General features: G+C 34.9%; 2 protein-coding genes across 2 annotated transcripts in view; one reads left to right on the top strand and one right to left on the bottom strand.

Annotated features, from left to right (window-relative positions):
- Window positions 1-1856, bottom strand: part of LOC133527915 (nucleoprotein TPR) — a 31918-nt gene extending 30062 nt beyond the window's left edge. Inside the window, exons 1-2 of the mRNA XM_061865112.1 lie at window positions 1701-1856; window positions 1161-1378 (exon numbers count right to left, since the gene is read on the bottom strand). Coding sequence (XP_061721096.1) covers window positions 1161-1364 — 204 coding nt within the window. The 5' untranslated portion in view covers window positions 1365-1378; window positions 1701-1856. The remainder of the gene's footprint in view (window positions 1-1160; window positions 1379-1700) is intronic.
- A 164-nt stretch (window positions 1857-2020) lies between these two features.
- On the top strand, window positions 2021-15445 carry LOC133527436 (ceramide-1-phosphate transfer protein). Its single transcript, XM_061864449.1, has 4 exons — window positions 2021-2249; window positions 2319-2530; window positions 7226-7401; window positions 9722-15445. The coding sequence occupies exons 1-4, from the start codon at window positions 2131-2133 to the stop codon at window positions 9848-9850; spliced, it is 636 nt and encodes a 211-aa protein (XP_061720433.1). The 5' UTR covers window positions 2021-2130; the 3' UTR covers window positions 9851-15445.
- Window positions 15446-15827: the final 382 nt, after the last annotated feature.

Here is a 15827-nt window from a genome sequence, read left to right as displayed (position 1 = left end):
ATTGTTATGATTGGCTTTTAAACAATCCAAAATTATGTAAACAGGCATTGGTGTTACGTAAACATTACAGATAATGCATGTAAAATGTAAACAAATAAAAATAAAATAAATGCTAGGATTGAATGATAAAAATACTGCCACATATATTCATGATTTAGTACATTAAAATATAATTTGACAGACAAAAGCAGGATGACCTGTCGGGCCTAGTGACCCATGAAGCTGATGGTCTAAACCCAGACCTGGTAAGGGCATATTTGTTCCTGAGTCATGGGTATTTTATATGTATTTAAGTATTTATACACCAAGTTTATTTTATTTGCGTTAATTTCGAGGGTGCATTCCTGAGCTTAAATTAAGTAACTTTCTCAAAGACACCGATATTCTAATTAACTCCATTTCGGAGATAATCAATCATTAATTTTTATCTTATAAGGCCCTTACGAGCGTGAACACTTGCCTTAGGGCCTGTTTACTTATTAATTAGTGTTTAGTGCGAGTTCATACATTTGATACTAAACGTTAGTACTATCTCGGACGATCGACGTTCGAAATGACATTGATATGTCACAGTTTTCAATTGTTTGGTTGAGTTAAATGTAATGCCCGTGTTACAACAATGCTATATGCAACATTTAGTTACTTTTTATAAAAATAAAAATAGTAAAAAACCAAAAAAAAAAATTTTTTTTGTAAATTAACTATGCCATTTAGTTTCCTTAAACCTTACTGATAACCCGAAGTGAACGAAATTCAATAAAAACACGGTGTATAATTATATATATTGTTGTCTAAGTACCCTCAACACAAGCCTTATTACGCTTATTGTGGGACTTTGTCAATTTGTTTAATAATGACAAAAAAACTAAGCCAGCAAAGACTGAGTTTTGACCTGCTTGGTGCTCAATAGTTGCAAGCAATGATTCTCGTTACGAAAAAAAAAATGTGGATCAAAGGATACATCCAGTATTTAGGATATTTTCAAATTAAAGCTTAAAAATATTACTAAACACAGCAAAAACTGGCTGTAGGCAGAATCATTTTTTATACAAACCAAGAGGTTTGTAAAGAAAATAATTGTTGTTGTGGGTTGTGTAGTAACACAACCATAACACACTAGCAAAATAACTTTCACTTTTAAAACTAGTAAAAATACTTACACAATCACCCAGCTTGAATGTGGCCTTAAATGCCATACTGGCCTCAGTAGACAGGTCCTTCATGGCATCCTCGATCTGTGACTTGTTCAGAGGCCCATCGCTCACCACGCCGTTGCCATTACACTTTATGTCCAAACTAGTGCCCGGGGAAGTACCCAGGATAATAAACGAGTCTTCCTCAATTGTCTCAGGATTCAAGGCCATTTTCACACATTTAACTGCAAATTTATAAGCTATTATGTGTATGTAGCACACATAAAATAAATTCAATGCCGTAGATAATGATTGATGATGAATAATCGCTCAATTACGTTCGCATAAACAAACTTGAAAGAATTGCGACACAATTACATACAAACCGGCGTATCAAATTAACAGTAATGAGTTGTTAGTGGACACCTGAGACACCAAAGAAGAGAGTTATGAGGTTATTATTAAAATACTAGTGCAAGAATATTTTTATAAGCCTAAAAATAAATTGCGAAACGGTTACCCACTTGATATTTTTTATTTAGTAATGATGGATATCTATAGACTTACCGGTGGTTTAAGGTAAATAAATGCGGACTGTGACTAACAGTCGACACTTTCTTCCAATCGGGTTTGAAATGTACTAGAATATTTTTATTAACGCCGCAAAATACACAAAAAGTAATCAACATAGGAGTTCGGAGCGGAAATTCCGAGAATGACGTGCTGTGCTGCGGGGAAACCACAGAGTGGTACATAAAATGCATACATAAAAGTTGCCCATTCATGACATGCATGGTAGAGATAATAATCGATTAGAAAAAGATCGATGATTGACGCCTGTTTTTTTTAATGATGACAACACTGATTTTGACAGCTAACTGGACTGTCAGCATTAAATCAAATCCTTGTAAGTACCTCAGTCAGAGTTGAAAGGAAACGTAACCAGCTGGTTCGTATCAAGTACAAACAATTACATTTTTGTATTTTTTTAAAAGAAATGTCCAACGAAAACACTTTGGATTTGCACTACGTACACCAAAGCTTCCAAAGAAGCCTGAAAGAAGACGACGATGTTGTCGTGGAAGCTTATATTGATGGATACAATGAACTAGTCAAGTAAGCGAATTTCTTTATTATGAATCGTTGTAGTTCACTTATAAAATATTAATGAGAATAATTGTCTAGGTTCTTGAATCTCATCGGTTCAGTGTTTTCATTCGTGAGCAGCGACGTAAAAAGCAAAATTAAGGTGATGGAGAAACATAGGGATGGTGAAGATGCAGTTTACTATGATTCTTTTAAGAAAATGATGAAATACGAGAAGGAAACAAACTTACACGAGAAAAGCGGGTTCGTCTCTGGTTCCAGGACGATGCTGAGGCTCCACAGAGGTCTAGGTCAGTACTTTTTATATGTTATGTGTTGTACATATATAAATTTCGGAAAGTATATTCTCACTCCTTTGGTCTTACAAATATAGACTTAATTTAAATGCATTAAAACTTATATTTCATTGTCATTGTTTAATAAGATACGAGGTTTCAGAAATAATTAATTTGCAAGATAACACTTATAGGTGGTATTCAAGCATGTAGAATTGGAGTAATAATCTTAGATAACTGGCATCATTTTAGCCATGAAATAAAATAACTACATTTTCCTCGTTTGATAAGAATGAGGAGTTTATGACTTTGGAATAAGCTCTATTTTAAAATAACTATGACATTATATCATTAGTATACTTGAATATTATTTAAATATTGTTTAAAAAATATTTTTTATTATTATCACAAATAGCATAAAACATTCACATATATGAGAAAAAACATACAAAGAACACAAAACCACAAGACGTCTGTTATACAAGGCTATACAAAATATAACATTTTGTTTAAACTGAAAAGAAAATCTATTATTACAAAGTAAAAAAAGCCAATACAAGATTGCATATACTTGAGAAATTTCAATGGGATCTAGGGGACTAGGGGTTATTATGGCAACTTTGATTGTTGAAGACACAGGTACGATGCCTGCCATGGGCACTAAAATCCCATAGTCACTTTTTGGTAAACTTATTTTAAACTGATAACATTTATATAAAAAAAAATACATTTTTATGATTTATTCCAAAGTTAAAGAAAAATAATAAATTTAATGCATTCACTGCCAGGGGGCGTGGCCTAGGAACAAACTTGTATGACGGTGAACGCATATATGCGTCGGTGGCAGTGAATGCGTTAAAGTGGGGTAAGACGAACATAGTTTATTTTGCTTGGTGCAAGACAAACAGTATGAGGTTTCCATACAAGTGTTTATCTTGTTCCGGTGATAGTCTTAACTCACCTTACCTTAATGTAGTTTAGTTTATTATTATTATTATTATTATTTATTAATCAGGCAGGCAGTTGAAACAACTGATAGTTGCCTGTATCTGAGTGATCTTCACTTAATATGTATTCTTTGCGCTGGTTAAGTATTTGTCTAGTCTGTTCTTAAACTGATTGACATTCAGTGCTGAGACCACATCTTCTGGTAGTTTGTTTATTTTAGCAGTAGTTTGTTTATTTTATTTTATATTTCTTTCAATATACTTTAATGTATCTCTGTTTGGTACTATGGACTCTATGGTTGACTGGTAGAGAATGCCATTTGACATTAAGTCCGCTGTTTGTACGTTGCTGTTTGTGTTTTATGCAATAAAGTTGAAATAAATAAAAATACACTATTATAAACAATATGTATGGTTGAGGAAATTGATTCTTCATCAGTTTATGGTTCACTTTACATTGAACAGCTCTTAGCTTAAGTAAGAACAACCAAATTTACTTGAACCACAAATAGCTAAAGAATCAATTTCCTCGACCATACACTTGCAAGCAAAGAAATGGAATCACTTCAAAAACACATGTTTGGCTTCTCCGCTCAATAACTTTTCTAATATCCATACCATCCTGAAGAAAATAGTAGGAAATGAAAGCTAATAATATAACCAATTGAAAAACAGTACTCACTTTCTTCAGGTTGGCATAAAAAAGTTAAAAAGTTATTAAACCTAGAACCCAAACATATGAAGTGATTACATTTCTTTGCTTGTGAGTGTAGTCAATAAACTAACCCAGCAATTGTGTGTGTGAGTGTGGTCATTAACATGTTCATGGTTATTGAACACATACAATAGAAATGACAATGTACCACCATGTGTTATATGAATGTGATAAGTGGTCGCCATAATGGTACTTGTGGAATGTAGAAGGGTCATTACAACATAGTGAACACCATTTTGATTGCTTTCCGGTTATCCTTTTGTAGATCTTTTTTTTTATACGACGTCGGTGGCAAACAAGCATTCGGCCCGCCTGATGGTAAGCAATCACCGTAGCCTATGGACGCCTGCAACACCAGACGTATTATAAGCGCGTTGCCGACCCTTTAAAAACCTGTACATTTTTTTCCCCTCGGAAAAACCTCGGCAGGATGATCTAGAGGAATCTGTCGAATTCTACCCTGGAACAGATGATAATACTAATGAAAAATAGAGCAAGTGCTCGGTCCAGCTTACTCGGCTAACGCCTCGACCACTCGCCCATCCAGTCACGGTGGTATCCGCATTGATTTATTATAACTTAAGATATATTAAACGCGTTCCAAAATTGAAGCGCTTACCAGTGTTGGCCGAACGTTAATGAGAATTGACCATTATCCAATACAAATTAATGTTTGGCCAACACTGGCGCTTACCTTCTGACAAATGTTACAAGTTGCCTTTAGTCGCACCTGAGCAAGGTAGAAATGTGCACTTGCTAACGTGCTCCCGCTCACCGAAAGAGACAAGCTCATGTTTAACAACGAGTATGACAAAGATGAATGAATGCGAAAATTAATCAAAAATAACAGATTTCTTCGCAGGTATAGAAGTATCAGTGGCGGATCGTTCAAAGAACTCGATTCCCACCGGCTTGTCTAATTTCAGACCGTTGAGTGCTTTCACGATCGAATCATGGAGAAAAGAAAAGTAAAATTAGCTCCGGATTCCCTACGAATATTTGTGACGCGCCGCCACTGAGAAGTATATATGGAAGTATTTTTTGTGCTCCTTATGTATGAGTATAACCTATCTATAGTTATATAATATCATTAAGTTTCCGTCTCAATTTCTAGATATATGCAATCTTTGAAAGACTAGGCGCCTTTTACAAAGTCTAAAGGCGTGCACAAATTACGCGAGGTTCGATAAGTAGGATACGAAAAAAACACGACATCATGTTGGGGGAGGGGGGGTATAAGAAGACCTCACGTGTATTTTTTTACAGTTAACGAAATTAAGAAAAAATTTGTACCACATGAGTAGATACTGTGAGCCGAGAAAAAGTATCTACTCATAGGTACATAGATATTTTTTCTTGGCTTCGTTAAACACTTCGTTATAAATCTTCACTTCGCACATCAAAATAGCGAGTCTATTTAACGAAATTTTGGAGCGCGTATAATAAATATATCATCCTATTTATAACGAAAATAATAAAATAAACAAGATATACAATACTATTAATGTTAAAATTAGGTCGAATGAAAAATTTCAATAAAATACACGTGAAGAAAGTGGGGAAGGAACTTCGATTGTTCTTATGGGAGCGGAAATTTTGCGGTGGATTGGTGCAAAATCTCAATGGGACAATCATAGCCAACCCAACAGCAAACTAGTCTCACCCATGTCTCACCCCCAGTAATAAGGCTTGTCAATACAAGAAAGATAAAACTTCTACATCGCACAAATAAGTGCCTTTTTCTAGGATTCAAACCAAGGACCACCAGCTTTGCAGGCATAATCATTAACAACTAGGCTAATTGCCTTGTAAAGTATTATGAGCTAGAATAATAGATGTCACCTACTTTTTACTTTTTTATCATTAATCGTAGTTTGTCTGTAAGGTTTGATCAAATTCATAGTCATTAATTTTGAGTAATCTAATTGTGTCAATAGCTACTGAGATTTAGTCACTCATATGATATTATTAATTTGGGTCAGGCCAATTGAATTGGCTCAGTATTCCTTTGACACGCTTGTTTTTTTAATAACTTGCAATATTTTTTCGATGTGAATATACGTAAGTACATAGCAACTTTTACTATGGAACTCCGAAATCACGAAAAAAAATGGCTGATTCATACATTCTGGCTGGTCCGATGTTGATATTTTCTATGGGAGAGTCCATTTTATATCACGCTTTAGGGTTGATCTCATAGTAAAAGTTTTTCAGTATGACATATATTCACATCGAAAAATATTGCTGGTTATTAAAATAACAACCTGTATATCTAGCTAATATCTCTTTTGTGGGATGCTTTGAAACTTTGCCAGAGGTTTCCTAAATTGTAAAACATAAAAAAACCACGTCAGACTGTTTGTATTTTCACACTCCCACTCACTCCGTTGGCTGAACGATCCAAAACGAGACTTGGCCTCGGACACAAGACAGCGCCACTTTTCGCGGTCCTGTGCAACTTGGCGAGGGCCAATTGCAATTGCTGTTTATATTTGGAGTGAATAAAATTAAACGAAATTATTCTAAAAGTCATCTTAGTCATCAAAACATAAATAACATTAAAACTGCATTAAAGATGTGAGTAGCGAAATAACTGAAAACTACGATTATTAAGTGACCATGGCAGAATATTTGCCACTCTTCTCATATTTGTTTATTGTACCTAACTGCTTGGGTTAAACATGATCTTATTGATTCATAATAACGTGAAAATGACATGGGCAATGAAGATGAATATGGCGTATTTTAATTCGCGATCCGTAAGCAGTATTTATGGGTAAAAAAATTACCGAACGTCTTTCCGGTCATTACAATCAGTTAACTAGTTGGATACATTTGACTAATGCTTTAATCATACAGTTTTTAACAAATAGAAGGTATAAGCTTTTGAAAATTAGAACAGTAAGAAAAGTCAGGAGTCCAGCAAGAAATTTAAGCTTTAAAGTACAGTTTTTCAAAGGAAAATACACGATTTTTCTAACTTATATTTAAAAAAAGTTTTTGGCCACTAATTATAAGTATTATTAGTTTGACTCTCATTTGTTCCAGACTTTATAAGACTGTTCCTCAAACGGCTAGGCGATTCGGAGGACACAGTCAACACATGTACTGAATGCCAGAACGCTTACAACTCAACGCTCGCTGAGTTCCATCCGTGGTACATCCGGAAAGCAGCCACACTAGCAATGCACGCGTTACCCAACCGACCGGACTTATTAAAGAAGGTAACTTTAACAGTTAACACATGTACAGAATGCCAGACCGTGGTCAACTCAACAAGCGTTGAGTTGACCACTTGTTGAATATTACCTATACCTATGCATGCGCTGTCCAACCGACCAGTAAAGAAGGTAACATACACAGTGAAGAGATGTACAGAATGGCAGAACGCGTATAACTCGACGTTCGCTGAGTTCCACCCGTGGTACATCCGGAAAACGGCCACACTGGCGATGCATGTGCTACCCAACCGACCATACCTACTAAAGAAGGCAACGTATTTTCGAAAAGTAGCCACAGTGGCAATGCATGCCAGTATTGGCAGAACGTTAATTAGAATTGAAAATATTGAAAGTTAACATTCGGCCAACACTGATGCATGCGCTGTCCAACCGACCGGACTTAAGAAGGTAAACTAACATGTTTAATAAAAACATACCTATAGAGAATGCGTACCTACAACTTAAAACTTAACCCTCGCCGAGTTCCACCCGTACTACTGAGCACTACTTTAGCCATGCTTACAGTATTTATTTCTTTGTCAAAATGAAAATTTTCAAAGTGAACGTGCGTATATTGTACCTACTATACAATAAAGTGCATCTAACAACATTCAACAATACGTGAACTGAAATCGTGACCAACATTTTATCGTACTAACGAAGACACCGTGTTACAATTTTAAAACCTTATTATAATGAGATAGGGTCTATTTTTAGATGCAATGCTCATGCAGAATTTATATGGGTATTATCGAGGAATCTGGTCGACCTTGTGGAATAGTTCGAAGGCATAGATAAATATACTAAGCTTAGAAATTATCACTGTACTTAGACTAAAGTAACTACGTTTTTTTTTTAAATTATCTATTTTCTTTGACAATCCACCTCTATTTCAAATTCTCTTTGACTCTAGTCAGTAGTAGAATAGAATACAATTCCGCATTAAACAACGAAGTCGTGACACAAGAGAAATAAAAAATATTTACCTATATATTATCGCACGTACATATGCCGTTCTCATGCTGATAAGACTTAATACTGTCTGATAAGAGATATGGCAGTAAATTGAACAGTAAGTGCTTCTGATTATCGGACACGGTAAAGTTAATGCTAATTAAAGACACCGCAACTGAATAGGCATCGTAAAATCGGCTGAATAGAAATAAAAAATAATTTTGCATATATACGTCCCACTGGCCTCTTCTCATGCGCGAGAGGGCTTGGGCCCCCACGCTAGCCCAATGCGGATTGGAAACTTCGCATACACCTTTGAATTTTACATCTGTGAATATAAATATCAAACTTTAAACTCGGTCACAGACGGAGCGTTAATATACCAAAAGATATCTTATAGCAAAGCATTTTACCATATATTTTATGTACCATTTGCCAGAGCCCACACACGAAGCTATGATATATATTTTGGTATCTTACGGGGGGAAGGTGCAAATACGTATTCACATAGCTTTAGGTGACATATAGGCGAGGAAACAAGGGGGTTAAACAGAGATGATTATAAATAAATAAATAAATATTATAGGGCACATTATTACACAAATTGACTAAGTCCCACAGTAAGCTCAATAAGGCTTGTGTTGAGGGTACTTACACAACGATATATATAACATAAATATTTATAAATACTTAAATACAGAGAAAACACCCATGACTCAGGAACAAATATCCATGCTCATCACACGAATAAATGCCCTTACCAGGATTTAAACCCGGGACTATCAGCTTCGTAGGCAGGGTCACTATACCCACTAGGCCAAACCGGTCGTCGTCGGTCGGGATTATGACCTATATTATAAGATATTATACATATATACAGTTGTGTGCAATATAATAGCAGTCAATAAGAAAATGAAAATTAGGGGAAAACCATAACTTTAGATCAATTAAGTATATTGGATCTTTTTTTATAATTCCTCTGCATTACTTGACATTATTTCAAAATTAACTGTAACCTAAACTTAAATAATATTGGACTTATTAATAATATTGGATTACTAAAAAAAACCGTTTTTTACTAGCTCTTAGCTAATGAGCCTATAAAGTGTCCCACTGCTGGGCAAAGGCCTCCACCCTAGACTTCCAATCTTCCCGATGAACTGCAGCATCCGTCCAGTTGCTGAGAAATGCGTCCAGGTCGTCGTTACGTTGTGGCGCCCACTCCGTGGCTATTTTAGCCCACCTCTGCGAGTGCATACGTCGTACATGGCCTGCCCAGTCCCACTTAAGCTTGGCGGTTTTGACCCCAACGTCGACGATGCCTGTTTAATATATTATTGTTAATATTCTTCAATTCTTATCGTAACAGATCTTCGGCTCAGAAGACAGCCTCACAGCGGCGCTAGCCATCCTACCACAGACCCTCTCATCCTGCGACGAAGTCTACAACCGTGTGCAACAGCTTTACACAGACTTTGACTTCCACGGCCTACCTTAATGTTGCCAGGTGAATAAGTTAGACATTGTCAGATGAAAACGTGATATTAATGTTAAGTTACGTTCAGAATTGTTTTTATAAGTATTAATGTCATTTAATGTTTGGGCCTCTTTTTCAAACATCAGATAATAGGGAAGTATTACTACAGGTTTCCGCCGCCGAGTGTAGACTAGCACGTATCTTATACCATAGAGTAACTTATACATACTCTGCCTTAAACTGTATTTTGACAAGTTTTTATAGACAATAAAATGTGACATTTATGCATCAAGGCGGTTTGTTTACAAAGTGCCTTCCGGGAAACGCGAAAATCGATATTTAGTTATCGGCCTCTTTATCGCTCAAATAAGCAAGAGTGATAGAGAGGTTAGATAACGGAATGTCGATTTTCTTCTTTCGCGGTAGACCCTCAGAGTGTGATGGATTGTGGTAGTGGCGCAAAGTATCGTAAACACTAGAGTCCGCCTAAGCTCACTGCAGTTATTTTGAAGCTCACTTCACTGAGATTGACAAAGTGTGAAAACGCCATTACAAGCGTCATATTTTCATTTTGACGTTTATGATGGGACTTCCACACACCGGAATGCAGAGTTAGCTGGGTCCGATTCTAAAATAAATGTTCCGATATTAAATATTTATGTGATAGATATTTGAACCTGGCCCGCCATTTTTAACCCAAAAGAAAGATGGTCATTCGCACTAGTAAATATTTTTCTGTTGTTTGAAAATATAGGCCCAAATGATAGCTTAATCTGCCAATGCAATATGCAGTATTTTGTTACGTATTTTTCCCAGAATCCTTTAAAAACCTTAAACCATACGTAGGCTTTTTTGATCAGTTAGAGCAAAGATACATTGATTGAGTAAGATGTGTAAAATCTAAGACAATTCCGTGCTTAGAATTTGACAAGCAAATCAGATGGCGCAGTACAGCTCATACATTTTGCGGTAACTCTGACTGTCAAAAGTTGACGTTTGACAATTCAGTGACCGCAAAATAGATGGCGCAGTGCAGTGCATATACGTTTATAAATAAATAATCGCCTTTCAAATTATTGGATTGGATTTTAGTTTTAACGTTTAGCGGCCCACTATGATGATATGATATGTATATATCATTCACTATGATGATATGATATGTAAGAAAAAATGGCAGTATAATTTGAAACAATGGTGTTAGAATATAGAATAGAATTTGTTTCGTATTAAAAAGGAACAAAACAAAAGAAAGTCAACGCTGTGCAAATTGAATAATTTAATTTCATTAAAGATAATCTGTTCCAGTATTAGGACCGTGGGACGCTGGAAGTTAAAACGTAATCCTAGTCTGTATTATTAAATAAATAAATCGAAATCTATTTAACTCAAATTTTATAATCTTTCTACGGGAAAATTGAAAATAATATTGTACAAATGGACCTCTTTAAAGCGCATCAACATCTAGCGAATACGTCGCAACTACGCACCCATGTTTGCTGTAGGTTGCGCATTTTATGAAATCTTTTGAGTTGCACTAATTAGGCCGATTTGGCGCGCGATTTGAAGCAAACATGCGTATAATATGCGCACTATATAGCAGCGCATTTGCTATACTTGCCGCAAAACTATGTGCCGAGTCATGGCTATAACGGCAAAAATCAAGTTCGTCAATTGCGGGCATTTTTCTCTCTCACTTTAGTTACGTCTTAGTAAGAGTAAAAGAGAAAGATCGCCGCAATTTGTGAATTTCGTTTTTCGCGATAGGCCCCCAGGTCGTAAATCATAGGAATCTCTTTCGCACTTGCACGGCCTTATGGAGCGGGAGTTTTTTTTTCTTTTTGGTGCTGCGGCAAGTAGAGATCTTTATAAGTATATATTACCAAGGAAAATTGATTGTAATAGAGAGCTAAAGTCTAAGAAAAAAACTTGCCCCTTCGTTTGACATCCAAAACACATGGCGCTGTACTGCGCCATATGTTTTGCGGTCACAGATTTGTCAAACGTCAACTTTTGACAGAGTTACCTCAAAATGTACTTATTGAGCTGTACAGCGCCATCTCTTTTACCTGACAAATTCGAAGCACGAAATTGCCTTAGATTTTATGCATCTTAATGTATTTTTGATATTACACTTAGAGCAAAAGTACATAATTTTATTTTTAAGGTGTGATTTAAAATGATTTTGTAATTAACAACGAATATTAGCCATTCATCGTTGCATCCCGGTGCTATGTTTATTTTGAAATAATAATGACCGTAAAATATAAGTAATTCTAATGGTTTTGTTACCTAATTGGTTTAGTAGCGAATTTTACAACGACGACTCAAAATATGTCATAAGTACTATAATGTTTACATTTATAATTTGATCTCGTAGAAATCGATTTAATATATCCCATATAAAAATTACAAATGTATAAATTTGAATGTATATACAGTGTGTCCCTAGCCATTGGACAAAGCCGAAATGTACATTAGGGTATTTAGAACCAGTGTACAAAGTATCATAACAACCGGTGTAGCGGTTTCGAAGAAATTACCATTTTTTACTTTAGAGCAGCCTGTATGTGTTAGTAGCTCCTAAGGTAATATCCTAAAACAATAGTATGGAACCTTTTTCGACCTTTTTGATTATAATTTTTTATTTATGACACTAATAAAGCTTCAGACTTTTGAAAAATGTAATCTTTATCAAATATTTCGAACAAATTGTCAAAAACACTGCCAAAGATTTACACAGTCTGTTTCTTTTTGTTGTCGATTATTGCAAATAACTTTTGTTCGATAATATTTTTTTTTTTTTTATCTTTTCTTCTAATTAAAAATATTAACGTCAGAGCATTCCTGAGAAGTAATCCTACGTGGGATTTCAGGGTTTGTCCAATGGCTAAGGTCACCCAGTATACCTATTGTTATTTCATAAAATTTCAAATGAACTAACCCTTTTGTAATGTGGTTATGTGGTTACTGACCACCATCATTTATAATTTAAAAATATCTATATATAAAGGATCGATCGCACCGAGGCTAAAAACGTAGTTCATCGATTATACGGCAAAATGTATAACGAAAACGCGAAACAAAACTCGTATACATTTCGTGTCGTCGGGTCGGTCCTTTATTTACTCAAAGATTGTATAAGATGTAAAAGTTTAAAACAAATTCCTGCTTCGGATTTGACAGCTAGTATATGGCGCTATACGGTCCCGTACATTATCATTATCACATTCACTGCCAGCGACCCTCTAGGCGGGTTTCCTATTCCTAGCCGCTTTTCGCTACAAATGGGTTTTCCCTTCTTGTTGGCCACGAAGTACCAACAAGAAGGGAAACTAGTTACCACAAAACATCTTCAGCTGTCAAACTCGAAGCCAGGATTTTTCCTTAGACATCTTATAAAATCTTTGAGCTTAAAAAGTTTTGATAGAAACGTTAAAAGTAAAAAAAGACGTAAAGATTGAAGCTCAATTTGTAACTATTGCTCACATTGACCTGTGGACAGTAGATTTTGTACCTACACCTTTGACTAATTCTAAATCACTCGCTTCGCAAAAATATCTATTTTATATATTGCTTCGTAAGCAGTTGTTATCGTATAATAATAATTGTAACGTTTGTACGTAAGAATAAGAAAAAGACAAGAGATTTTTTAAGGCCCATTAACTAAGGCTTATTTGTATGCACTTCGTGTTTAAAATTCCTAACTACTATTTTTGGTAGTGGAAGAAAAAAATGTTTGTAACAATATTAAAGCCCTCTAAAGCATTTTAGGTTGTCACTAAAGTGAATCAATGAAATCATGGGCTAGCTAATAATAATTACTTTAGTTAGATTGTAATAATAATATAATATATTTAGTAATTACCAAAGTTAAAGATGCTTTTTTTCGCCAAACATTAAATAATTAAGTTAAAGAGACTATAATTTATCAACTCTGTGTTAATTATTCGTCCTATACTATTGTTTAAGGCCTGGGCCCTATTTAACAAGTTACAATTTTATAAGGCCTAAGATACACTTGTAAGTGTTGCTTACGTAAGTTGGGTCAAGCTATTTGTTAGACTGAGATAATGATATTCATCTCTCAATTTGTAGTATAACTGTGCCCTATCTTATCTGTGTGTATCTTGGGCCTAATAGAAAGCCGGGCGTTATGCCGTGCATAAGTGCACCATTGACTAACAGCGACTCGCTAGGCGGGTTCTCCGTTCGTAAGCGCTATTCGCTACAAAGCGGAAAACACGTGCTGGCAGCGAATGTGTTAAAGTCATAGCTATAACTACCAAATGAAATTTAAATTTGTATCAGTTATTATAATAATCCAGGAATTCGAGGATTATAAAGTAAAATTATAGGCCTACCTATCGCATTCCAAAGGCATTCCTCTAGGAAGGACTATTAACGTATCAACTTGCCTCTTTCAATAAGTATATGTATTTATTTTGTATTTTCTTATATACATATCTGTGTTTAATGCTAGAACTATAAAAATCTTAAGAGGGAAGAATAGCTTTGCGATCCTAAAGAAAAAACTGTACATTTTCTATGAAATTCCATTTCGGGAGAAAACAGTTTTCACTAACTAAATCTTAATAAATCACTTTGATTTTGATGTCGATCGCTTCAGCATAATATATTCTAGGTTTATAGGTTTCAATTTTTGAAAAAAAAAATTGTTTTAAAATTTTGAAACCAAAAGGAAAACTTATAAACCTAGTTTTCCATTGTGACGATAACATACTAATAAATCATGGCAGATGGAAAATATTTAGAAGTGGAGAAACGTTTTCACTTTTTGTATTGACGGTCATGTGCTATACTTCCCTCTTAATTATATAAATAAACCCTCAATTCTTAAGTTTAAAATTAAAAAAAGTATCTATGAAGTAAGTATGTATGAAGGACTGCCCATAAGAAATATTATGGAACGCTCATTTGTTTCTAGCATAGAAAATGTATGGCGTAATACTTAATAGTTAAAAAAGATATAACATCAGCAATCTTATTGTTGGAACTTGTCATATCAATAAGGTATAAAAACAATGTGAAGACTTAAGGTCTGTTTTTTTTATTCCGTAGACTAAAATGACGTTTCATATGTATTGTGAGACATGATATTTCTTAGTACCACATGAAATGTCATTTTAGTCTACGGAATAAAAAAACAGAAAATAGTTATTCCTAAAACGATTTGTGTGATAATATTCAGCATGCTCTCGATCTTATAGCCCGTTTAAAGAAGAGTCGGTCACAATTATTGAAATTCTAAACGGGCAACATTTGTTAACCCTTTAATCGCTACGCCTATCGTGCCCGGCGTGTCTTCGTGAACCTTGTCGGTATGCAAGGTTGATATTGGGTTGTAGCCGCGCGCGTCAGTTGACGTCTTTGGCGGTCAAATGGTTAAAACCCAGTTTCATTAGTCACTTCAATGTTGCTAGTTTAGATTTACCTATGTTATATGAAATTACTTTTTTATCGATGTCTACCTAGCACATGTCCAATTTCCACTAGCAACATAAATGTTTTTTTTTAACTGTTTACTTAGAAATGAAACATAACTGACACGGTAGCATTTATCGATCAGTTACACGACAGTGCTCATTAGAAAGGGATGCGATATATGTCTATAAAAATTGTCGTGTCTCAATAATAATAATAATACGGACAAAGTGTCAAAAATATATATACACGACTTTATTGCCTATATATTAAAGGTAGTACGAGTATGTACATATTTTTGTCCGTATCGATATTTAATACGTTAATTGTACCTATTGTTGCTATTTTCATATGATACTGCTTTGCGTGGATGTACCTATTAGCTAATTATGAAATATAATATTATATACAGGGTGATTCATGAGACGTGAGCTGGAGTAAGCCTACACAATCAGTATATGTTAATGAATCGTTCACCATCATATTTAAGTAAAACAATCACGCTTTTTATCTGTAATTTAACTTTTTCTTAAGGACAAATTTGATTATCGACAAT

Source organism: Cydia pomonella, chromosome 18, assembly GCF_033807575.1.
Source record: "Cydia pomonella isolate Wapato2018A chromosome 18, ilCydPomo1, whole genome shotgun sequence".
Taxonomy (NCBI): Eukaryota; Metazoa; Arthropoda; class Insecta; order Lepidoptera; family Tortricidae; genus Cydia; species Cydia pomonella.
The sequence above is the reverse complement of the archived record's forward strand: the minus strand, read 5'-3'. Positions and strand labels throughout refer to the sequence as shown.

Bases quoted from the DNA above. Each gene is read 5' to 3' on its own strand.
- LOC133527436 (XM_061864449.1), top strand. From the start codon at position 2,131: ATGTCCAACGAAAACACTTTGGATTTGCACTACGTACACCAAAGCTTC. The intron at 2,250-2,318 runs GTAAGCGAATTT...ATAATTGTCTAG, and splicing joins GGATACAATGAACTAGTCAA to GTTCTTGAATCTCATCGGTT. The intron at 2,531-7,225 runs GTCAGTACTTTT...CATTTGTTCCAG, and splicing joins GAGGCTCCACAGAGGTCTAG to ACTTTATAAGACTGTTCCTC.